The following is a 25893-nucleotide window of genomic DNA, read 5'->3' as shown; positions in this document are numbered from 1 at the left end:
CGAGAGGTCCGATCTCATCCTAGATTTGGGTGGACAGGGGGTGGCCTTACTCGGTGTTCCGTCGGGAGGGGGCGCTGCGGGGCGGCGGGGCCAGGGCTGGGTAGCTGGGGGCGGGGGGCGTCCGAGGAGGGCGAGCCAGGGGTCGGGCTTGCCCGGGGACCCTGCGCCGCGACGCTGCGCCGAATTTCACTTTCGTTTTGGGCCAGGCCGGAGGCGGCGGGGCCGTCCCGGAACGACTGCGGCCGGGCGCACGGGGAGTTAATCCGAAAGCGCTCCAGCCCCGCGGGCTAGACTCCACGTGTCATCGAGAAGCTGATGTAGAGAGAGACAGAGAGAGAAAGCAAGCAAGAGATCAGAGTCCCGGGAAAGTCCTGCCGCGCCTCGGGCAATTATAAAAATGTGACCCCTGGGTTGGCCTCCCAACCACCACCCTCACCTGCCGCGTGCACCCGTCTGCGTCCAGCTGCCGGCTCGGTTCCGCGTCCCCGCCGCTCCGCTCAGCATGTGCCCGCTTCGCAGTGAGTAACCAGCCTCGCGCTCTGGTTGGGGGACCGCGGCCGGGAGGCAGAAACTTGGGATGGGCTACGTGGAGACTGGAAGACCGCAATCTCGTGCAGAGGAGGAAGGACGCAGGGAGACACTGCGGGCTTATCCTGCGGCCTATAAGACATCCTCTCTTTCAACCGTGGAACAGCCCCAGGAGCTAAGTATTATGCCCACTTCACAGATGAGAAACTGAGGCCCCGCAGGATAATTTCTTGCCCAGGCTCCCTGGGCGACACCATTAAGAGGACAGATCCCAGCCAGTCGGCTTCAAAGCAAGGCTGTGTCTACCCACTGTTTCCAAAACACTGGGTGGCTTCCCCACCTGGCCTAGCTTTCCCTCCTCCTGAAATGGAGACTTCTTCTGGGTGAACTCTGCCCTGCACCCTGGTCTGAACTCACAAGGCGATGTGTCTGTGAGTTGGTTTCCAACCCTAGAACAGAGCACTGACCTTCAAGAGCTTAATTCATCATCTCTCAGTTGCTGAAAGAAGATCAGTGGGAGGTTGGTGCCCAGAAGGAGATGGGTGGACATGGCCAGAAGAGATGGAAGGTGGAGGCCAGCCTGCTCATTCTTCTCCTGGATTCCCTTGCAGGCCTCCTCCTCATATCCACCCTGGTTCTCCTCCACCACCTGCCCCACCTCAGTTTGGGCAGGAGCCTCCCCACCACCACAGCAAGCCCAGGAAGGAGTTGCCTCGACTACTCCCAAAACCTGCTGAGGGCCGTCAGCAACACGCTGCAGAAGGTGAGCTTTTCATTGTCCTTGTTCCCACTGCAGTCTCTCTAGTTAAGGGACATCTCTGAACCCCTGGTCACCTGAAGGAACTGCAGGGAAATTGTGGAAGTTAATCAGGAGCTGTCAAGAGAGAAAGAGGGAACTTTACAAATGGCCCAACTATTAGCTAAAGAGTCTCAATGAAATTGTGTCTCCAGAGAAGGCAGGAGAGGTCATAAATTATAATGGCATTCGTTTTGGCTGTGCCTACACAGAGGAAAGTGGATATTTACAGTGTTCCCTGTAGCCTGCCAACAGAGATGGAATTGTGTCAAGCCCACACTCTTCCTCTGACAACTTATCAATCCAGGAAACTGTTATTAGGGGCGGCCTCTGTGCTCCGGGGGCTACAAAGATGAATCGGCCCTGCCCCACACAGTCCTCGCCAGCTTCCAGTCTGATGGCTGTTTGTTGTTAGAGTAACACATTTCAGGGGGCTTATGACAGTGCATGTCCAGGCTTCCTTTTCTAGGGGGCGAGTTATCTAATTTTATTTAAAGCTTCAGTCATTTTTTTTAGCTTTCATATTTTAATGCAAAAAAATTTTTCTTCTTCTTCCTTTAAAAACTTTCCAACATCTATTGCTTTGGCTGCAACAGCCTAAACTGATATTTTAAAAGATGTCCTTTGACCTTCCTGCTCTCTAGAAAATCTTTCTTGAATATTTCTAGCTTGTTGCTTTATGAATATCTTAAAGTAAGCTCAGTGCCACAAGTTCTCCTTAACGAACTCTCCCCACCTCCAACCTTTTATAATGAGCTGACTGCTGTTCCTTACAGTTCAATCCATCTTAAAAAGGCAGTTCACCAAGTGAAAACTACAGAGATAAGTCCTTTGATTCCTAAAGAAAAGTATGATATGGATAAAATTTAGGAGCTCTGATTTAAATAGATGCTTCATGTGAAAAATTTGACTCTTCTACTCCCAGAGGCAGCACCAAAGGTCAGAAGATCACAGAACTCAATTTGATTTTTTAATATGATTCCTGTGTCAAATTTACCAGAACAAATCAGCTGGCTACTTGTAGAGAAAACAGAGGTAGCAAATGCATGTGATTCAGAGGCTATATCCAGCCCACAGATCTGTAAAGTTTGGTCAGTGTCTTTTACATTTTATTTTAATTTTTGAGTTTGATCTCACTGAAAAAGTAGACCTTTCATATAAGAATCCAGATTTCTAGCTTCTCCTGAAAAGATTTGAAGAACTATAACAGTTGGACCCACATTTCATATATATATATATATATATATATTGCTCTATTTATTCATTTTTTCATTTTAAAAGTACTTATTGAGTGCCTACTGTATGCCAGGCAGTATTTCATAGATTCATCTTTTTTAAACAATGCCATAATAATAGAAAGTCACTGTTTCATTTTGGAATGCTGCTGCTGCTGCTGAGTCGCTTTAGTCGTGTCTGACTCTGTGCAACCCCATAGACGGCAGCCCCCTGGCTCCCCTGTCCCTGGGATTCTCCAGGCAAGAACACTGGAGTGGGTTGCCATTTCCTTCTCCAATGCATGAAAGTGAAAATTGAAAGTGAAGTAGCTCAGTCGTGTCCGACTCTTAGCTACCCCATGGACTGCAGCCCAAAGGAAGGCAATTATCACAGAAATAAAACTATTGTCTTATTTGGAGTTTTTTTTCTTTTTCTTGTTGCAGTGTAGTTGCAAATCTAACTTTTTACAACCTGCTCAGGCCTCCAGGAGCAGTGTATTCATTTTCTATTGCTGCTGTAACAAATTACCACAAACTTAATGGCTTTAAGCAACACAAACATATTATCATATAGCCCTGGAGGTCAGAAATCTGAAACAGGTCTCACTGGTCTAAAATTAAGGTGTCAGCAGAACTGTATCTCTTTCTGGAGACTCTAGAGAAGAATTCATTTTCTTGCCTTTTCCAGCATCTAGAAGCAGCCCCCATTCCTTGGTGGCCCCCTTCCATCCTCAAAGCCAACAAATGAGTCTTTCTCATGCTTCATCTCTCTGACCTTGACTCTCCACCCTCTCTCTTCCATTTACAAGGACCCAGAGATTACACTAGACCCACCCAGACACTCCAGGATAATCTATTTCAAAGTCAGCTGATTAGCAACCTTAATTTCATCTGCAACCTTAATTCCCCTTTGCCACATAACGTGACATAGTCTCAGGTTCTAGGGATTGGGAGGTGGATATCTCTGGCGGGGGCTTTTCTTCCTGCCCCAGAGAGGGTCGCAAGCTTTGCTACTTGTTGCCCACACGTGTCCTGTACTCTCAAGCTTTGTTTCATGGCCCATGCTGTTCCCTCTGCCTGACGATCCCCCTCCTCTGAAGATGTCCCATCTCCAGGGAACCTTTTCATCTCTTTCCACGCCCTTCTCAGAGCCTTCTGACCCTTCAATTCAGCCCTTCTCACCTGCCGGCATGTCCCCTGGTCATTTGGGCACTGGCCTGTCTCCACAGCTGAACTGGGAATCCTGGTGGGAATAATACAGTCCCCTTCTTTGTCATATTCCTTAGTACCTAGCATAGCATATATCAGGCTTGTTGAATGGAAAAATGATCTCGATCTTCAATCAACAAATCATTGACTTCTTAAGCTAAATTTCATAAATATGTTCAGCATGCTTGTAAGATGATGTGTGTGTGTGTATATACCACACATTAAATCTCCACTTGTTTTCATGGTTGCATGTTTGTTATATCCGTCAAGTGGTGACCTTAACAATCCCCCTCTAGAAGCTATATTTGAAAAAGATATTCATAAAACACAGATGCTTTGCCAAAAGGAAAAAAAACTGTTTTCACCAGAAGCAAGTGTCCCAGCATGGTGTAGAGGCTGATTAGCACAGCCTGTTGAAATGATTTGTAGTATTTACATAACGGAAAAACATATCATCTGGAGAAACATGTCATAAGCAAAAGGAGAGGAGGGAGTGGGAGAGAGTGTCAATGACCTGTTTCTTTGGTCTTATGAAGACCTTGAATTTTCTACAGGTCAGAGATGGTGGTCAAAGGCAGCCAACTCTTGCTTTTGGTGCCTTATTAATATCATAAGCTGAGTTTTTTTTATATTTTACAGGCCAGACAAACCCTAGAATTTTACTCCTGCACTTCTGAGGAGATCGATCATGAAGATATCACCAAAGATAAAACCAGCACAGTGGAGGCCTGTTTACCACTGGAATTAGCCACGGTATAGAGGATTTTCCTCCCAAAGCTTATAACATGGTTAAGGGCTGTGCATCAGACCTCATCTTCTTCCAAAAATGTGCATGCTTCTGGGCTCTGTCCTCATGGGATGTCAACAGGCCCCCTTGTAGAAGTTCAATTTGAAACAAAAATGTGTAAAAATATGTGGTTTTTTACAACAGTGTGAAATATACATAACACTACTGAATTATACACTTTAAAATAGTTAGGATGATAACTTTTATGTGTTTTTTACCACAGTGAAAAAATTTGATATGTTTGAGGAGTCAAAAAAATTTATATTAAAAATTAGTATCTTTCTCATGTGTGATTTTTTTTTTCTCTAGAATGAGAGTTGCCTGGCTTCCAGAGAGACCTCTTTTATAACTGTAAGTCAGAAAATTGAAGGTTTCAGCTCATATTATGAATTCATATCATTGATATCTCATTATTTTTTTCTTCTAGAATGGGCGTTGTCTGGCTTCTGGAAAGACCTCTTTTATGACAGTAAGACACAAGATTCTTTCTTCAAATGCAGCGTTGGGGTAGGGGGGGATGTTTTTAGCCCATCTCAATGGTTCCTTCCCCACTTCGTTGTATCACCCAGACCCTGTGCCTTAAAAGTATCTACGAGGACTTGAAGATGTACCACGTGGAGTTCCAGGCCATGAATGCAAAGCTTCTGATGGATCCTAAGAGGCAAGTCTTTCTAGACCAGAACATGCTGGCAGCTATTGCTGAGCTGATGCAGGTAAGACCTCCCGTCCTTCATGCTGAGACAGCCAGCCAGGGTCCCTGATGAAGGGCTCTACTGTCAGCCCTTCCTGGATTGGGCGAGGCCTGAAATGCCCCCTTCAAAGCCAGCTACATAGTAGGGGAGACAGCCTTGAGGGCGCCCTCTAGTGAGAGGGCAACGTGAGCCAATCACGTGAAGGAAAGCAGCCTCCCGCTTGCTGATCATGCGGTGTGCCCCAGGCTCTGGGCAAAGATGTTCATACGTGTGCTGTCCCCACGGCAACCACATGGGGTCTGTGGAAAGGAGGAATCCCATGCTTAGAGGGTTGTTTGCTTGTCCGAGGTCACACAGTTTGGAAATGGCAGAGGTAGGATTTAAACCTCCAAAAAGGGATTCCACTCCACTCATCTTCTCACACATCTCGAAAACCTCTGCAATGTTCATGACAGGGGCCAGCATGCATATCTGCAAATACTGTTAGTAAAGACACACTAGTCTAGTGCCTGGATAGGACCCATCCGGAACCAAAATGTGGATGGAAGAGAGAAATGACCTATCACCTGGGAACATCCACAGTGTTACTCAGAGACAAGAACTTGCTTTGTAATTTCCTGAATAACCAGAACACATGATGCTAATATGAAACATAGAAATAACCACTTAAGAAAGAGCAGGGTGCTGCCGTGGTGACCAGGGCATGGGATAAATACGGTGTCAAGAATGATTATCTGAAAAGAAATTTATTTTTATTTCATTCCTTTTTGGGGGGGGTGCTAAATTACTTGTTTGAAAAGCAGTGAACATCATGCAAGTATCAAAGAATGTTACCATCTAGACAGTTGTAGATGATATTTTATTTTCAGGACCAAGAATGGAGTCAGTTCCACCAGAAATCAGACAACTATGCCCAAACATTCTGCACCTCTGTGCCTCAGTTTCTTCCTCTCTGAAATGGGGTGATGACCCACTCTACATTTCTTTTAGGCTTTTTGTGAGGAAGTACAAGCAAAAATGCTGATGCTTGTGCAAATATATGGGCTTCCCAGGTGGCGCAGCAGTAAAGAACCTGACTGCCAATGCAGGAGACCCAAGTTCTATCCCTGAGTCAGGAAGATCCCCTGGCAGAGGCAATAGCTACCCACTCCAGTATTCTTGCCTGGATAATCCCATGGACAGAGGCGCCTGAAGGGCTAGAGTCCATGGGGTCACAAAGAGTCGGACACAACTGAGCAACTGCACACACATGGTCTTGCGTTGTGTTATCAAATTTAAGGGCTCAAACTGGGAGACCCAGTGCCAGGTTTATATACTCTCACACGACGAGTATCTGTAGTCAGCAGGTCTGATACTGACAGTTTCCGATCAGTAGCAATCCATCACCTCCCTGTTCTGAAAAGGACATAGCTTCTTAATGTAACGAACAAAAATTAATTGGATATCACAGCAGATGTCTCTTAACAGAATTGTTCCTTTCTAAAATGCAACTCCCACTGATGATTTTCTAAATAGCTTTCAGGGTCTTTTCAGAGCTCACTGAAGATCCATGTGCTTGGATAATGAGCACTTCTTCTCTCAGGTTCTGCCTGCCCATCTGGCTGGGAGTGGATTTGCGTTGGGTTTAGGAGAAGCAATGAGGGAGTGGGTTGCAGGCTCTGAGACGTGTATTGGCTTCACCCGTTTTTACAGATGAACGTTTTAATTTTGGAATACCGTCTATGTCATGCTCAATATTTATTCTCCTAGGCCCTGAATTTCGACAGTGAGACTGTGCCACAGAAACCCTCCCTGGAAGAACTGGATTTTTACAAGACAAAAGTCAAGCTCTGCATCCTTCTTCACGCCTTCAGAATTCGTGCGGTGACCATCGACAGAATGATGAGCTATCTGAGTTCTTCCTAGAATGCTGAGGTTTCTCCTAACCTTAAAATCATTTTTAGAACAATTGGAACCAAAGAGATTGTAATAGGGCATGGGTTAAGAACTGGGGAGGGGGTGGCTGGACCTGTCCCTACTGAAGCTGGTACAGAATTCTCATGCTTGTTTTCATGAGTCATCTCTCCAGACTTGCAGAATGTGACTGTTCTATCCACATGATTCTTTTGATCAAGTCTATTCATATTTACTAGGCATAAGTTATTTTTATAAGTTTTGATGAGCAAATTGATGAGGGCAAATGTCCTCACAGAACGTATTTTCTTTTTTTTTCGCTTTAAAAGAAGAGTAAGGAATTATAAGCTATTTTAGTACCAAAGTGTTTGTAGAAACAAACACTCAAACATAATTTATTTTAAAGTATTTATTTATATAATTTTATGTTCATGAAAGGGTGTGAACTAATTTATATTTATTTATGTTATATTTATTAAGATATTTATTGCCCAAGTGGATTTGAGATATATCTTATGTTGTTCTAAAAATAAAATGGATGAATTAAAAAAAAAGTAATTCTGTTTTTCTAATGTGATTGGAATGCTTTGAGTGCTAAAATACACATTGTGGGAAAACGGAAAACTGGTGAAATTTGAAAAACATCACCTTAGAAAGAATGCCACGATATCCTTGCCCATTTATTAGTTCCTTTAATCCCATATTTTATTTTTGTAACATCTCTAAAAAATTTTATTATTTATTTATTGGCTCTGCTGGGTCTTGGTTTCTATGTGAGTTTTCTCTAGTTGCGGCAAGTGACCGGGGGCTATTCTCTAGCTGCGGTGCCCAGGCTTCTCTTCACCATGGCTTCTCCTGTTGTGGATCATAAGCTCTAGAGCACGGGCTCAGTAGTTGGGGAGCGTGGGCTTAGTTCCTCTGTGGCATGTAATCTGAATCTTTCCAGACCCAGGGATCGAACCCATGTCCCATGCATTGGCAGGCAGATCCTTAACCACTAGACCACCAGAAGAAGAAAGTGAAAGTGAAGTCGCTCAGTCGTGTCCGACTCTTTGCGACCCCGTGGACTGTAACCTACCAGGCTCCTCCGTCCATGGGATTCTCCAGGCAAGAATACTGGAGTGGGTTGCCATTTCCTTCTCCAGGGGACCTTCCCGACCCAGGGATTGAACCCGGGTCTCCCACCTTGCAGGCAGATGCTTTAACCTCTGAGCCACCAGGGATACACTAGACCACCAGGGAAGTCCTTTAATCTCATATTTTAAAGGGAGCCTCATAAGCCTGATCTACTTTAATTCTGAGGCCATTTGAGTGAAGTGACAGCCTGTGAGTATATACTTTATTATTTTTGTTCAACATCTGACTCTAAAAGTAAAACACATAAAAATGTTTTTCCCTATTAACCACAGCTCAGTAACATACTGTGCATTAGCCAAATACATAATAGCATCCTCCAACTGGGAAAAACATCATTCAGAGGCTTTCTAGTTACATTATTCTAATTTTTGTGACCCCTTGGTCTCTCAGGGGAGAATTGTTTCTAAATTACAATAAGAAAAACTCTCCCTTTGCTTTAAATTATATAGAACTCCTGCCCAAACCACATGGATAATAGCCTTGCTCTGGCTTGAGAGATGTGCTTTTTAATTCTTTAAACAATGAGAATTTTAAAAGACTTACCTGATGGAATACCATGTAATTTTCGAACTCTGTTAATCACATTCCTCCTTAATATGAAAAGGCCATAAAGAATGGACTATTCAGAGTCCGCCCCTGTCCCTCCTATCTTTTCTCAGGTGAGTCCTCCCCTCAGAACTCAATTCGTATCCCAGTGAACAGGGAGGGGAGTGTATATGACCACCCCAGGTCCTCACCTGTGGAGAGACGTACTCGTTTTTCAGAGTCTCCCCCCGCCAAATTGATGTACAATCGGATAGAAATCATCAAGCTAAGATCCCATCACATGCCTCCTCTTCTTTAGGGACTCCTCCTCAAGCTTGGATGGCCAACAGGTAATTCACAGATAGGAGTTTCTTGCCTCTGAGTACTGGGTTTGGGGCGGCTGGCTTTGATCATGGCAAGAATTCAGTGGCTTTGATGGACTGGCACCATTGAGTTGCCGGCATCCCATCCCAGCCCCTCCTTGGAATGGCAAGGTTGTCTGGCCGGTTGTCTGTGCCTGGAAACGAGGACAGGCAAGACTGTCAACTGTGCTATAGACTGGGTTTATACAAAGGATCACAGGTGTCTCCTTGGTTCCAGAAATTGCCATGACATATCCTTCAAAAACATTACTAGCCCAAGAAACATCTTTACAACAAAGTCTATTCTTCACTACTTGACCAGTTTTCTGGTTTTTCTCATTTAAGCCTAGTCTGCCATTTACAACTTGTATGATGTGACCATGTTGTTCTAACCTCTCCTTACCCATTTTCTCTTCTAAAAAGTGAAGATAGGGACTTCTCTGGTGGTCCAATGGTTAGGGCTCTGTGCTTCCACTGCCGGGGCTACCGGTTCAGTCCCTGGTCAGGGAACTATGATCCTGTAAGCTGTGTGGCACATGACCCCTAAAAAGTGAAGCTAATACTAGAACCTACCTCAAAGGATCAGATCAAGGGTTACATAGAGCAACTCCTTCAAAGCATTACCAGTGCACCTGGCATGTAATATGTACACAATAAATGGAAGCAATTTTTGATTATGATTATTAGCCCTTAGGTTTGGTGATGGGCCAAATGGGTTTGCTCTTTGCTACTATTTTCATCTGTGAAATTCAGAAAACTGTAGCCCTATTTCACAGCACTATTGTGAGGACTGAATGACTCATTACAGTGCTGGCCTCTAGTCTGCACTCAACATCAAGGTTCTAAAATTGTTAGATCGTTGGCTTGAAGACCTCAGTGATGCCTTGCCCTGCCAGGGCAGTTGCCTACTAGGGGCGTTCAGCAGAGGAGACTGTCTGGCCAAGACACGATGGCAAACAAGCAGGGTTCCGCCTTCCCAGAGCAGAGGGTGGGGAACGAGGTAACTTAGGAAGACTGAGGGCCCTCCTAAAAATAGGCCTCAGATCTAGCCTATTAGAGACATTTGATAACAGATCACTTTTTAAAAAGGAAATAAGAACGACTGAATCTGATAATTAACATAAAAAACAGCTGACAGAGGCCCCACCGAAGGCCCAGAGCTTTGGGGAAAAGGGATCAGTTCTGCAGAGAGATCTGGCCAGATAGCCACAGGTGGGTATGTTACAACTCAGAGATGCACAAGGGCCTTAGACACCCTAATGGGGAAAGAAAGCCTGGGAGTCAAAAGGGGAGAACACCAGCTTTGTCTAAAGCCAGAAGGGACAGAGGCCAGAAGTCCCTGTGGCTATGTCACCTGGGCCACGCAGTTGTCTCTGTTTGAGGACTAAACGGTTGGTTCCAGCTAGCATAACTGTGGCTTCCTGTTTTAAGGCAAAGTGCATCTACAATACTGCCATGGACTGAACGTCTGCATCACATATGGAATCCCTGATCTCCAGTGTGACGGTATCAGGGGTGGGGCCTTTAGGAGGTTAAGTCATAGTGGGATTAGTGCCCTTGGTGGCTCAGACGGTAAAGCGTCTGTCTACAATGCAGGAAACCCGGGTTCAATCCCTGGGTCAGGAAGATCCCCTAGAGAAGGAAACGGCAATCCATTCCAGTACTATTGCCTGGAAAATTCCATGGACAGAGGAGCTTGGTGGGCTACAGTCCATGCGTCACAAAAGTCGGACACGACTGAGTGACTTCACTTCACTTCACTTCAAGAAGAGACTCGGAGGGGACTTTCCTAGCGGTCCAGTGGTTAAGACTCTGCCTTCCAATGCAGAGGGCACAGGTTGGATCCCTAGTCAGGGAATTAAGATCCCATGTGACTTGCAGTGTGGCAAAAGAAAAAAAAAAAGCGGGAGGGGCTTGTGTTAATAAAGTTTGAGACTTGGAAAGGTCTCCCCCAGCCCCAATGTGAGGACACAGTAATAAGGTGACCTGCTACAAATCTGGGAAAGTTTTCACCAGACACCAAATCCACCTGATTTTGGACTTCCCAACTTCCAGAACTTTGAGGAACACACTTCTGTTGTTTAAGCCATTCAGTTTGTGGTATTTTGTTGTAGCAGTCTGAGCTGACTGAGAAAACTTTTAAATAAGGAAGAAAGTCCAACCATATTTTTCAAAAATTGAATTGTATCAACTTTTCGGTTGACATGTACTAGGTCAGAACAACTCAAAACTTTTAGTTATTTGTATGTATCTTTTAGTATGTTATTAAAATGATGAGTATAAATTATGACATCAATGTAATATCAGAGACAATACACTCAAGTAACCTTTTTCTAGAAGCAACAGGAACTAATGCTTACTCAGTGCTTACTAAGTCCCAAGCGTGTTTCTACAAGTGTTTATACCACAAATGCACAGAATCCTCTCAAAAACCCTGTGAGGAGGCACCATTGCCTTCCCCTTTTTATGGATGAGGAAATAAAGCAAGAGACTATAGAGGATTACTCAGTAAGTAGTAGACGCTGGGATCTGAGCCCAGGTGGCCTGGTTCTGGCCTGTGCTGGCAACCTGTACCCTTTGCTTCTCATAATCAGGTCACAGGTTTCCCTGGTGACTCAGTGGTAAAAAATCTGTCTGCAATGCAGAAGCCACAGGAGACATGGGTTCGATCCCTGGGTCAGGAAGATCCCCTGGAGAAGGAAATGGCAACCCACTCCAGTATTCTTGCCTGGGAAATCCCATGGACAGAGGAGTCTGGTGGGCTGCAGTCCATAGGGTCGCAAAAGAGCTAGACACAACTTAGCAACTAAACAATAATTTGGGTCACAGTAAGTCATCATAACCATGCAAACAGCATCAAAGTTACTTATGCTTCTCTCTCCCTCACTACACTGTGAGAGAAGCAAGTACAGGAAAGGTCATGTCACTCATGTATTTGCGTACTTAGGCCCTGGCACTTAAAAATGGTAGAGAGAAAAAGGCAAATTTTCACGAGTTCCCACGTTTCTCATTTTTAATCTATGAATAAATAAGGTCTTTTAAAAATCAAATCATTTCCAATCACACGAAAAAATTATAAAATGCATATGTTCCCTTGGCTCAAAACAATTATACCTGCTCAGAATGGGAGAACATCCGTAAAAGTCACCAAGGCTCTTCCTAGTTTTGGTTTCCTGGCTTAAAACAAAGGTCTATTTCTTGCTTGAGGAACAGGCTCACTGTGGATAGGCTGGGGGCTCTGCTCTGCTGTTCTCTTCCGGAACCCAGGCTGATGGAGCATCAGCTGTCACATGCTCTGGGTGGATGATTTAAGTAATTGACATATCTATGGTCTGGGATTCTGTGGTCCATCAGGAGCAATGTGCCACAGAAGTAGTACCAGTGAACTGGAAATGGGGTTATTTCCCACTGCAGATGTCATAGATACAAGCTATGAGAGACCCAGTCATCTCAATGGCAGTCATCTCAATGGTTGGTTCACACACTGCTCAACAGGAGCCAGTCAGGGGTCCAGCAGAGCACCTCAACAACCCCGCATCAGCCCTCAGTAACCCCCTGAAACAGAGCAGCGCCACTTCCGAATGTTTCACCAATGCAGCTTCCAGGTGGACTTCCTTTCACAAAAGGCTCCTCCAGCTAAAGAAAACATGGAACTCATCCAAGCCCCTCCCTGCAGTTTTTATGTCACAAAACCATCTTTTAGATTTCCCAACTTGCTTGAAAACAAAACACTGCTATAAATGCACAGACAAGACCCCCTTCTAAAAATGAAACTCATGCCAAAGGTTAAAGCACACAGCAAAAATGGACTTCTGCAGAATAAAGATGGCAGCCTAACTCCAGGCTGCTTAACTAGGAATTTACAACATGATTGGAGTAAATTGCATCTGAGTCCTCTGGAGGCTCCAGGCTGGAGGTCTCAGTTAAAAAAAGCAGAAGAACTTCAGAACTCTGCACTCAGAATTCTACCCCAGGGCCTCTGTTAAGTAGCTGCAGCCACAGAACCATTATCAGAAATGCTCAAACCCCGGTGTGTCGGCTGGAAGAGATACACTCCCAGCAGTCGGGATCTCCGCCTTCAGCAAGCAGCAGGCTGCTTCACCCTGAGGACTTCCAGCAATGGCAACAGGCTGGACCAACTGCTGAAAACAACCATCCTCATGAGAACACACTTCAATTCAGCAAAGACGGTGTCCTCTTTAGAAAATGGAGTGAAAACACTTCCACTTGACAAAGCAGGGGAGAAAGCCTGTCCCCTAAAGCCACCCCCCAAAATAACAAAACATGTCCCAAATGTGCAGGAAAATCCTGTTACAGAGACACACAGGTAAGGAGCTCATTATGTTTTTATATATATTTTTTTTTTTTTGGGAGCTCATTATGAATACACCTGGTTTTAAATAAAAACACACCTTCCCATGCACAGGTGGGAGAACACTCATTCCTGGAGTCATTCCTGGAGGGAAAAGGGTTAGGGGATGTGGGGGTGCTCCTGAATCTGTGAAAACTCCTGGGTTAGTTGCCCCTGCTTTACCCTCACTCAACTTTACTCCAAGAAGTGGGTCTGGGAGTAAAACCAACTAATGCCCAAACAGCCAAGATAATAACAATCAAGGAAGATGATGCTTTAAAAAGTAATCTGTAAGTAAATAATAACACATAGAAGACACATTTGCACTGTACAAATGCAGATTTATTGTTCTTCCCTTTATCCACAGTAAGAAAAAGGCTGGAAAGTGTTAGGAAACCAGCTTACATACAAAGCACCTCTGAAATTATGATTTTCTTTGGAAAACAACTTAAAAAAATAATAAACAGTTAAAAAATTCAAGACCTTTAAGTATTTTACATTTCTGAATGTTAAAACTCCATGTGTTTCCTGAAATATAGAGCAATTAAAAAAAAAAACTCATAAAGTGACACTGATTTGAATTCCACTGGATCCCTGATCATTAATAATATCAATACGTTCTTCCCTATAAAATGAATTTGTTCTTCACAGGCAAAGCTATAAAGTATGTTTCTCTGATTAATTCATTAAGATTGAATTTACTCTCCAGCTACTGTCAACAGGAGACTAATGGTAATTTATAGTTTCTTCAAATAAGTTAACAAAACATATCCAAAATGTTAATCACCACACGCATGATTCTGGGAGAGCGACAATATCTATACATATTAAAAAAACAAAGATTTACCCATTAACAAGAGCCAATATGGCCCATGATTCCCTGGGGCAAGTCCTCTTCGAGAAGAGATGACAATGTTCCTTGGTCCTGACTAAGGCTATTTCTAAGTGGCATTCCCGCACTGCCCGCCCCCCACAACCCTCCCAGAAGTAAACAATCCAGGGTCAAGGTCAAGAAATGCAGTGTTTGGTGATTTCAGAAGGTTGATGAAATCTGCAGGGACTCTGACAATGGACCCAGGTGAATTTCCCCAGCGAGATGAGGCCACCACCTGCGAGTGTTTGCACCAACACAGATGGGGAGAGGATTATAATCCTTTCTAATGACCCTTGGGCCAGGTAACATGATTGATTTAATGGTTTAACAGCCCACCAGCCAGACTGGTTAGTAATAAGACACGGAAATCACACCTCACATAAAAAGACATATTGGACCCGGCAGCACATGGGTATCTGTGTGGGAGCTAACAGAACAGGAACCTCTCTTCATCATTAATGACACGAGGAAAAAAAGCTAAGTGAAATTGGTGCAATTTAAGTCCTCCACCACTTAATTGCTAAAAAAAATGTTCCAAACGCTTGATATGAATTTCATAGTTCACAGACTCCAGTAGGAAAATTACCACATTTCTCGCCTGACTGCTGTTGAGTCATTTTAGGCAACCTTTATAAATGTATGTGTTTGGGTGGGGAAGCCGGGTGGGATGGTGAGAGTGGAAGATACAAAAAAAAAAAATTCTTGATATTATAGAGGTTTTTTTTTCCTTCCTCAAGGTTTCCAAATATTTCACATTCCCTTTGCCCCTGAATAATGTGAGCTGCAAGTGGTCTATGAAAGGAGCTGCTTCCACAGGCTGTGTAGCTCTAGGTCCCGAAGTCTGTGCCTTATTACCACGGAGACAGTCTTTGAAGGCAGAGTTCCTGAGGCTTCCTCTTCCAGCTCATCTTTCAAACCTCACGTTTCCTGTAAGAAGCCTAACAAGGGAGAGAAACGAATTCAGGGATTCATTGTTGTGGGGAAAGAGCACATGCGTTTAAAGAAAGTCACTTGTCCGTTTCAAAAAGGAACTGCTAGAGTGGCTGGGTTTTCCTGAGATGAAGATAGACCAGTGCAATTTTTTAAGGCTGCAGTTTTAAGACACTAAAATGCCCTGATAAAGACACAAAATTCAGCCAATCACCCAGATATTTTGACTACAGGAGGGCAGAAAACACTGGAAAATTTCTGGCTTTTTGTTCGTTTGTAACTTACTGAAGATTTTTCTCCTATTCAATGACAAATTGAACTAGTAAGCTTTTATGATCCATTTCACTGCCAAAAAATGTCACAAATCCTTATTCAGCTTTATGTGGCGCCAAGTTAGGCGTCTAGCGAAGTCAAGAGCAGATAAAAACAAAACAACCACCCATTCTACAGGATCTGTGAGATGGTCAGATTTCCAAGCCTTCCTTTGATGGAAGAGGCTATGATTGTTTCCTTATCACAGCAGAGGCCAGTACTGTCGATAGGCAGAAGTGCCTATATGCAAATAGGGAGATTTCCACATGTGGGCCTCAGTGATTTACATAATTTCAACATATTCAAGAAAAAGAAATTTGATATTGAAACTGGCTATTCTATTGCCTTGCAGCTCTTGCATCCAAATTGGTGGGGGCGTTCAGAAAGTTCGCCCTCCACACCTGACATCATCCTGGGCGGTTACCCCAGACTTTAACTTTTCATATAAGCTTTTGGGGTGGCTGACACACTTTTACATTCTTTAAGGAACAAAAAGTCCGAATAGAATTCCAAATAAAAACCTCTCTCTGACTTGCTTCTGAGAAGTAACACAGGATTTGTTAATCATGATAACAATACATATTAATAAAAATCCAAGTTGTGAATTGGTTTGACCTCGGGTCTAACAATATGCTAAGTCAAGCCACAAAAAAAAGAAGTGCTTCAAAACAAAGGAAGGAACCCTGTGGTTTTCTGGACTGAGACCAGAAACAACTCCCTTTAGCTCTCTGTTCCCATCTTTGCTGCTGGAGGCTCACTAGTGCCACCAAGTGGAGCACTGCGTCAACACCACAGGAAGTCTAGAAGGCTCAAGGCTTCCAGTTAGGTCTCCAGTTAAGGACATTATCAACGGACATGAGTTTGAGCAGACTCCAGGAGACAGTGAAAGACAGGGAAGCCTGGCATGCAGCTGCTCATGGGGTCTGCAAGAGTCGGACATGACTGAGCAACTGAACGACAACAAAGGACATTATCTACTCCTGCCGGAGTCTCACTGCCTGAACCTAGAGTTTTATATGCATTATCTCTTTTCATTCTCACAAGAGACCTAGGACATTGGGAGTTTCACATCCATTTGACAGATGAGAATATAGAGGCTTTATGCAAGGTAAGGAATTTGCTTAGTCATAGATATATTACACAACACAGGGAATATAGCCAATATTTTATAACTGTAAATAGAATATAACCTGTAAAAATTGTGAAACACTACATTGTACACCTGTACCTTACTGTATATATCAAGTATACTTCAATTAAAAAAAAAAAAAACAAATCTGCTTGGTCACAAACCTAGTCAGCACTTGAGATGGTATTCAAATGCTTCCTCTGATGCCACACGTGGATCACCTTTACTTAGATTATGACCCACGTGCTTACTGCAGAGCATTTGCACAATCTTCTGAACCTGAGCTTAGACATGACTAACACCTTCTAGAGTATAAATTTGCTATTTGCAAAGATACAGCTTGACCCCCAGTAAATGACTAAGATAATTTTCTGCTTACCTCTCAGCACATCTTGGACTTCAACTGAATCAACATTTTTTAAGCAGTTACATAAATTCTGAGCTGTGGCATTATTCTGCTCCTTTTCTTGCCACTTCTTCAGCATCTTAAACTTACTGATCGTAACATTGTCTTCCTTCTCCCGGATAGCATCGATTTCGCTAATATTCAGCTTCAGGTTGGCAATAGCAATCTTTAACCACTCCTTCCCCAGCTTCTCAGCAAGGTTAAACAACTGCGTGTCTGTTAGGGTTTTAGTCTTCACCCCATCTAAAAGCACATGAAGAATTCAGCAGTTCCTCTCAACACTTCATTTATAGTCATTGACAATGAAAATGTATTCTCTTTATATAAAAAAGGATACCAAGATTTGAAAATTTAACTGCTTTTAAAATAAATTTAAGTGCCAAAAAAGTCCCGACTTTCCAAACTATTAGAAGAACCGAAGGGAATGATTACACATAAGGTTGAACTGGGATATAATGCTCACAAGGATAATTCAGTGATTCAGGGAATGAAATTGTTTTACAAAGCTGCACAAATTAGGCTGGAGGGGAAAAAAAAAATCAGGCATCAAAAATAATTTACGTGGCTCAAAAAGAAAAATATACATTTCCCCTTGCCCATCTCTGCATCTTCACATACAAAGTGCTATCTTTAGTAGTCTAAAGAGGGCAGCAAGAGATATGAACTGCAGTCTCCATTCTGCCATCTCCTGGCATTAGGGGGAAGAGCATAGTCCACAGAAAAGTCAGGGGCACAGTGTCTGTAATATCAGTATCTGTTGTTCACTAAGAAACCATGTCATCATTCTGGAAGGGATTATGTTTACCAACACAAGCCAGTGCCCCAATACAAAATACCAGCCCCAGCTGGGTTTTCTATGCTCACACTTTTCAGATGGTTGTGCTATGATACAACAAAGCTCACCAGGTGTAGAGTCTCGTTAGGGATCCTCCAGGCCTTACAAACCCTGGAGGTACCATGAGAAGAGGGTGAGGAAGAATCCTTCCTGCCCCTCCTCCAGAACCATAACACTTTGCTCATCTACAGCCAATAGTCTAATGAAGGGAACCTAACATTTCTATTGAACCCTAACCCCCTTAACTCAAGAATGGTTTCTAAAGGATGGCCACTGCCCTCTAGTGGTCTTCTAACGCATGTGGCTTGTGTTCCTCTCTCAAACTGCTACAAGAGAAACAACACAGGGAATCCATCCATCAAAGATGCAAGTTCTCAGGATCATCCCCAAACCTACTGTGTCAGATTCTGTATCTAAATTTTAACAAGATCTCAAAGTGACTCAGAGTTAAGAGATGACTATATTTTAAAAAGCAATATGGTGATATGCTGAGCCTCAAACTATCAGGATAGTGACTCAGTATCTTTTAAAATGTTGTGAAAATACCTAAACAAAAGTAAATCATTATTAATTTATTTGCTACCACATTGTCAACTCTAAAAAGGCTGGAAATCCTTAATTTTCTAGGTAGTATTTGATCATTTTATTCTATGTCTAGCTACTTGTTCTTGGAGCTAATTTTAAATAGCCAAATAACTGCAAAAAAGGAAAAAAATTTTCCTATGTGTCCCATTCCGTTATAAGTGAATAATTTTTGAGGATCTAATATACAACATGATGACTACAGTTAATAATAAATACTATGCTGTACTCTTGAGATTTGCTAAGAGAAGGCCTTATGAGTTCTACCACCAAAAAAAAAAAAAAAAAAAAAGGTGGCTGTGTGAGGTGATAGATATGCTAATTAATTTGATTGGTAAATATTTCACAATGTATGCATACATCAAAGCATCCCATTGTGTACTTATATACAATTTTTATTTGTCAACTATATCTCAATAAAACTGAAAGAAATATGTATCCCAATTTGGTTAGGTTTTAAAAATAATTCCAGAGCCTCATTTATTTTGATGTTCATTTAATAGAAATAATAAACAATTCTCTAGTGACAAACAGTAAAATCAGACATACACCATCCTCTTCAATGCCAAGCGGGTAACATCTTATTTTAGTCTATAGGGTTTATCTGCTTTTAGAGTCACACCTTCTTACAATAATAAAAGGTATTTTGATGAAAGGGTTCATCTACATGAGGCCCCCAAAGCCTGAAGATCTTGTCTTGTGTAATTTGAGTCTGGGTTTTTTAACTTCAATTTGTGAATTCAGGTTGGACTTGAATTTTGAGGTACATACTCCATCTTCTGGCTCCTTGGAGTACTGTTGTTAAGTGCTTAAATCTCTACTGTATTTTCACAGCTACCAAGCCTTGGTCTCTGCCATTTAAATGGAAGAAATTAACCTGACTGCTGGCTCCCTCCCCGCAAATATAGTGAATAACTGTGAAGCCAGTGAATGCACACATGGGCATTCACTATTCACTTCTTTCATTATCTTCTACATTAGAGGCTGCAGGCTCAGTGCTATAGGAAGTGCACAGATGGACAAGCCATGGCCACTGACCCTACAGGCTGCAAGACCTTCCCTTGACCCCCAATTCTACTTTCACCAAGTGCAGGGGAGGAGGGGGCAGTCAAGGTGGAAAAGTAGGCTGGGGCAGACCACCTAGGACCTTTATCCAGGCCCGAGAAGCTTGGACCCAGGGGGCAGGTAGCTGGGAGAGCAGGCACACCTGGGATATGGCTCCAGGAAGACTGACCCAAGAAGAACATGTGTCAGATGAACGTCCTGGGGGAGACCAGAGGAAGTGACTGATAGCCACAGAGGACATGTTTACAAACCTGAACTGTCAATCTGCTTCATTCTTTTATCATAGACCATCTCATCAGGTAAGCTGCTACTCATTTTTCGTCGCCTGTTACCTTTAAAAAAAAAAAAACAACATTTGGCCAAACTAATACAATTATGTAAAGTTTAAAAACAAAATAAAATTAAAAAAAAAAATAAAAACAAATTGGCTTTCCCTTATGGTTTTATTATCCACCCATCTTTAAGCTGAACTTTTAAAAAATCATTTTAAAATCATCATTCTGACAGAACAAATTAAAAAAGGTTCAAAGCTCATTCAGATAATTAAGAGTTATGGAACACTTAACAGATCCTGAACATTACTGAATTTGCAAAGCAGAATTAAAATTCTAGTGGATGGAAGGAAGAGACGAGTTTAATGTCCACTTACAAGCACTTACCACTTGTGCTGCTTTTTGAAACATTCTGGTTCTGATGATGCTGAACCCAGTCACCTGTTAAGGTACAATAAGCAGCAGTTAGAAAAGTGGTATGAAATTGGAATTAAAGCATCGATGTGTGAAAGCACGTGAAGCTCTAGGGTTCTGGTAATCTCTCTCAAATTCAAATGCGGGTTTTAACTTGGTATGTATGCAAATACCCTGAGCTTGAACTCCTTCCAGCATGTCTGGTGAGACCAGTGTCTCCCATATTTCAGTCATCTGCACACTGCTGGCATGGTATCTGCCACACCCAGAGGTCAGGTGAAATGTCATTCCTTCCGTATTTCTCTAAATCTAAAACTACTATAAACAGAACATTGACATCATGTGCCATATGGAGAAGGAAGCCTTAAACATTTTTAAAAAATAAATAACATCTTTAAATTTTAAGTGTATTTATATGTATCCCTCTCCAGTATTCTTGACTGGAGAATTCCATGGACAGAGGAGTCTGGTGGTCTACAGTCCATGGGGTCGCAAAAAGTCAGACACGGCTAAGTGACTAACACACACACACACTAATACACACACGTAAAAGAATCTCATATATGTATTATCATTATATATACTTGGTGGGTTCTTTGCAGAAACTTCATTATGATTTGACACCACCTGCCCCATGAGTTCAGCCCTGCTCTAACAGATGCCTACATGTTGGGCAGGCCTTCCACAGGTCGCTTGAGTGAAGACATCTTATGAGTGATGGGCAATTTCTGTTCATCGTTAGGATAGGCCTTCCCAAAATAATAGAAACCAGAACCATCTTATGAGGCAGAATATTATTAAGTAAGTTTTAAAGGTGGTCTTTAAAACTGAAAAGAGACTTAGTCTGGAAGAACATCTGTTATTCAGGTTGCTACATATTAAATATCTTTATTACTGAGGCATTTGCTATGATTAAAAAGTAACATCTTTCAGATCCACTTATTTGAGCAAATTAAATAATATAATCCCCAATACAGAATCCCAAAACTAGGACTCCTCTGGGGTAAGTAACTGTAGTTTGGATAAAAGGGCCTGTTTCAAACTGGCTAATTTAAGGGTATAATATTAAGAACAGGAATCACACCTATACAGAAGCTTCCGGCTTAAACTAGGACAGAATCCCAAATGGATCAGATTGGGTTTTGTTTCTGGAATAGAAAGCCTCAACAGCAAATATGGGCTCTGTGCACCTGCTGAGTGCGGGGATTTGACGGTGGGGGCCTGAGAACCAGAGCCGGCACGTCTGTCCCAAGAACTGGGGCCTCTGCTTCTCTTAATCGAATTTTTTGATGTTATCGTGATGGGACAGACGAGTACTCTATTTGCTTTCCACCCGAGCCACTCCCCCCAACCCTCCCCAACCCCCCACCTGCCAAACAGAGTTTTAATTCAAGATACAAGATACTCACACTCTCTCAGTTTTGCTTTCCATACAATTTCCTCAGAATCCATTTCAACTAAGAGTAATTTAAACTCCACTGGTTGCTCCAGATACACTTCAATATAACTTTTCAATTTTAAAAGTGAACCATCCACAAATTCAATTTCCTTTAAAAAAAAAAAAAGTGGTTTTCTTAAATTTACAAGTTGCATTAATTAACAACATAAAACGTCAGATAAGGAATAAAGGCAATGAGAAGGGTTAGTGCTTCACTGGACACCTGCTGAAATTCTGACCTTGTAAATCCACTCCTTAACCACACCTCCTCTCACTCTCCCGCTTTCATCCCCTTCTTACTCTTAATCAGAACTGTTTTCCACCTCACTGAAGCTTCTAGTCCCATGGCCCTTGTTTTTCAAAGTGTAACTTTTTGGCCCTTTCCTGACTTCCAACATTTCATGTTCCCCAAATGGAACCTGTGCTCAACCATCAGCCACCCTCTCCCAGGTGCTTTAAGCTCCTCAGCACCTTTCTCTTAGATCATTCTCTGATCTGTCCAACTGATTTCACATTTACAGAACTACGTGCAGTGTTGTGTCCACATTCCCTCATTGAACACCACCTTCCCCCAACAAATCCTTTTATCACTATTTTATGCATAAAGGATCCCAGAGAAGTGAACGAATTTGCCCAAGTCCACATCTAAGTGGTGAAACTGGAATTGGAATCCACGCCTGTGACTCCAAAGTCTGAGCTCTTAACCACTATTCAGACTGTCTCCTGGTTTCCCTGCCTCTGCTTCTCTCCAGACTGGCTAGAAAGAAATACATCTTTAAAAAACATCAGTGAACTGCCCTGGCGGTCACCATCACAAACTAATGCTCTTAATCTGTTCCTCTTCCTTTCTGTTCCAAGTCACTAGCATTATCCTCCTAACCTTCCAAGGGTCAGTCACCAAGGTCTACAAAGGAGACAGCGGCTCCCCTAATCCCACTCTCCTAAATCCCTCCAGGTTCATTTCCCCACAACTCTCCTGGAGCTCAGCCCAGCTGCATGGTCCCGTGCCCTCCTTAGGCACCTGGGGCCACCTCTCCCAGGACAGCCTGGGAAAGCTCGTCTCTCCCAGGGAATCCCTCACCCTTCAAACCCAGAGCCAACATCACCCACGAGAAAGCCTTCCTGGAAACCCCCTGCACTTGGTACTCGTCTCTAAAGGAACACCACGTTATAGTAACATTATTTCTCTACATGAAGGGAGCATTTCCCGCACTACACTGGCATCTTTGAGGGAAAAGACTGTGCCTTACTTATTTTTTAATTCTTAGCTCTTATCAGGCTGGCTGGTAATAGGCACATCTGATGTCAGTTAAGCAAATCATTAATGGTATAAAACTAATAAGAGCACCTTATATTCACACGGAGTTTTACAACTCTCTCAGGACTGCCCCAAACCATTACTTTATATGATCCTTACAGCAATCTTGGGAGATTATCCCCATTTTATAGGCCAGAAATTTGGTTAAGAGGGAGCCCACAGTTAGTGACAGTCTACGCACTAACTATGTAACTAAGCACGCACTAGAATGCAGACTGTTTAAAGCCCTCTAGCTATTAACATCTTTTGTAAGAAACAACTCCTGGGATCCCCTCGGTCTCTTTCTGGGAACAGCCACCCATTCAATATGTATTCTTCCCTCTCCTAGTGGTTCTTAACCTTGGCAGCACATTATAGTCACCATGGGAGCTTTAACAAGTCCAATGCCTGGGCCATTCCCAGACCAATTAAGTCAGCATCTCTGGAGGTGGGACCCAGGCCACCGAATTTTTTTTTTAAGCTCCCCAGGGAAATTCACACTCAAAAGCACACCCTTCTCATTTAGTCCCACTGCCCAGACAAGGCTGCAGTTTGAGTCTCATGAGTCTCTTGATGTGCCACCTGCTGGGGCCTGATTGGTGTGGAAGGGACGAAAATCAACCTTTCAGATCCCAGTGGGGAGATGGTAGCTTCAGGAGCCAAGGCAGTTGGGGCCGTAGGCGAGCTCTGCTCACATGTGTGGCTGGGCAGAGCGCCCGCCTGCTTTGCACACTGGTTTCCTCAGCCGTGTTACTGTATGGCTCAAATGGTTCAAAGCATGTGCAGAGATGCTTTGAAACTGAAAAGGAAGGAAGACTGTCCTGATGAACCTGACTGCTTCTACAGGGCACAAGGCCCTGATAATACCAATATGATAAAACAATGCAATATGGACCACTGCCATTAGCTCTCTTGCCTCCCACTTTTAATTTAATGGAATCAAAACATGTTTTCAACTTTTCATAAACTGTAAAACAGACAAAGGAGGTAGACAAAAGGAATTTCCATGCAGATGTCCAGACTAGATAAGCTATGGCATACACCCAGGGCACATAATGAAAATAAACTTTAAAAATAACTAAGTCATTTCCAACAAGCCAAAATCACTTGCAAGTGTCGTGGTGTGTACAGTGAATGCTTCAAATCTAACAATTTATTCCCATAACTACTTTTCAAACGCCTTCCAGTGGGAAAAGCCCAATATCCTTTGTTAGCAACTCTTTTCCATTAACCTTTAATGCTTTGCATGACTTAAACTTAAGTTTTGTATTCCTTTGAAGCTAAAATTATTTTAATAACTTAATTTAAAATGCAAGAAAACTGAAAACCTTTTCAAAGGGAAAGAGAAATGAAGAGTCTATTTTTTTGATGACTGCAGATGAACCCTGAAATCCAACAGCATCTTTGGAATAAACTGCAAGTTTAACAAAACAACTGCTTTCTTAGACACTGGGAAATAAAAAAGGAGAACAAAATGCATTTATTTTTAAATATCTTCAAAATGCTGTATCTAAGAAATCTACACGCTCCCCACACTGCTACACCAAGTTGATTTTTTACAGTGTCTACCTCTGGGGTGATCTCAGCTTCTGGCTCACTGATCAGCCGGTACTTCTTCCCATTCTGCAGCAACTTCTGGCAAACCGGAGGCTTGTCGATTTTCATGAATTTCTTAGAGGAGTGCTTTACAGACTTGGAAATATCCTAAAGGTGGAAATAGGTCTGGGTTTTGAAATCCATCACCAACAATTATGAGAGTCGAAGTCAAGAACCGAGCAGTGCGTGTGCCAGCTGTATTATTTTCACGTCCTCCTACAGACATGACGGCCAGGGAGGATGCCCCACAGTGATCACGAGGGGAAAAAGGCCCAGAAGTTGAGGCACCTTTGTTCTACGCATCTGTCACATAGCCCAACTCCTTCCCACAAAAGCACTACAGACAGAAGTCACTTACACCCTGTGTGGCACCACCAATTTGCTTCTGAAGGGTCTGAGAACATAACATGAGCACTTGCATCCCACATGGGCACTAATTCCATGCCCATCACGTGAACAGAGAGCACCTCTTTTACTAGAAGTGGTTCCAGCTGACTCAAAGTTTGTCTCTGCCCCACACTTGATATGTCCCCATCCTTGCTGTCATTAACTCTCTTTCTGACATGGCCCTAGAGGGGACCCCGATTTTACATGTATTGTTCCAATGCCCCCCAAGAGGTGAATGTAATCTCTGGCCCAAGCTCCCTTGGTAAAGTAGCTGTATGGCTAAATATGAAATTTAGGTTTCTTGAAACAGAGTTCAAGGAAATCTTTTCCTACACAGGAAAAAAAAAATCAGCTGGAGAAGGCATAAAAATAAAACACCAGCCAGGAAGGATATCCTGCCTTCCCCATGCCACGCTCTCCATTGTCCTGATGGCAGCCTTCTCCACATCTGCTGATGTAATCAGCTCCTGACCCCAGCTTCCCAGGAAGTCTGGATAATGCTCTTTCAGTTAACTGAATTTACTTTTAAAATATAACGTTCATTAAATAATAGTGCTTTTTCCAAATCTATACTAATTCTACTTTATATGTATGTGTGTTCAGTCGCTCAGTCATATCCAACTCTTTGTGACCCCATGGGCTATAGTCCACCAGGCTCCTCTGTCCATGGGATTTTCTAAGCAAGAATATTGGAGTGGGTTGCCATTTCCTCCTCCAAGAATTATACTTTAGGTGCAGTTATTTTTATACCACTTTGAAGGCTACTTTCCCAACGAAAGTATTATCTTTAGTGAGATTACAGGAAGCATATTTTACTTTCTTAGGAGGAAACAAAAAAATCTATTACCTAAAGTTTTTACAC

General features: G+C 42.8%; 2 protein-coding genes across 2 annotated transcripts in view; one reads left to right on the top strand and one right to left on the bottom strand.

Moving 5' to 3' along the window:
• Positions 1 to 261: 261 nt before the first annotated feature.
• IL12A (interleukin 12A) lies at positions 262 to 7585 on the top strand. The gene is made up of 7 exons (XM_055570345.1): positions 262 to 518; positions 1140 to 1291; positions 4387 to 4500; positions 4844 to 4885; positions 4962 to 5003; positions 5104 to 5247; positions 6976 to 7585. The coding sequence occupies exons 1-7, from the start codon at positions 503 to 505 to the stop codon at positions 7129 to 7131; spliced, it is 666 nt and encodes a 221-aa protein (XP_055426320.1). The 5' UTR covers positions 262 to 502; the 3' UTR covers positions 7132 to 7585.
• Positions 7586 to 13814: 6229 nt separating this feature from the next.
• The window catches only part of LOC129644497 (uncharacterized), a 43399-nt gene continuing 31320 nt past the window's right edge, over positions 13815 to 25893 (bottom strand). The window contains exons 13-18 of the mRNA XM_055570103.1: positions 24618 to 24752; positions 21723 to 21861; positions 20287 to 20340; positions 19879 to 19959; positions 17119 to 17388; positions 13815 to 15306 (exon numbers count right to left, since the gene is read on the bottom strand). Of these exons, the coding sequence (XP_055426078.1) occupies positions 15287 to 15306; positions 17119 to 17388; positions 19879 to 19959; positions 20287 to 20340; positions 21723 to 21861; positions 24618 to 24752 (699 nt within the window). The 3' untranslated portion in view covers positions 13815 to 15286. The remainder of the gene's footprint in view (positions 15307 to 17118; positions 17389 to 19878; positions 19960 to 20286; positions 20341 to 21722; positions 21862 to 24617; positions 24753 to 25893) is intronic.

Source organism: Bubalus kerabau, chromosome 2 (genome assembly GCF_029407905.1).
Source record: "Bubalus kerabau isolate K-KA32 ecotype Philippines breed swamp buffalo chromosome 2, PCC_UOA_SB_1v2, whole genome shotgun sequence".
Lineage (NCBI taxonomy): Eukaryota > Metazoa > Chordata > Mammalia > Artiodactyla > Bovidae > Bubalus > Bubalus kerabau.
Note: the sequence above shows the minus strand (reverse complement) of the source record. Positions and strands in the feature narration are given on the sequence as shown.

What these genes read in the sequence shown, in the direction of transcription:
- IL12A (XM_055570345.1), top strand. An exon ending in TCAGCAACACGCTGCAGAAG is followed by an intron (nt 1,292 to 4,386) that starts GTGAGCTTTTCA and finishes TATATTTTACAG; the next exon opens with GCCAGACAAACCCTAGAATT. An exon ending in CTATTGCTGAGCTGATGCAG is followed by an intron (nt 5,248 to 6,975) that starts GTAAGACCTCCC and finishes TTATTCTCCTAG; the next exon opens with GCCCTGAATTTCGACAGTGA.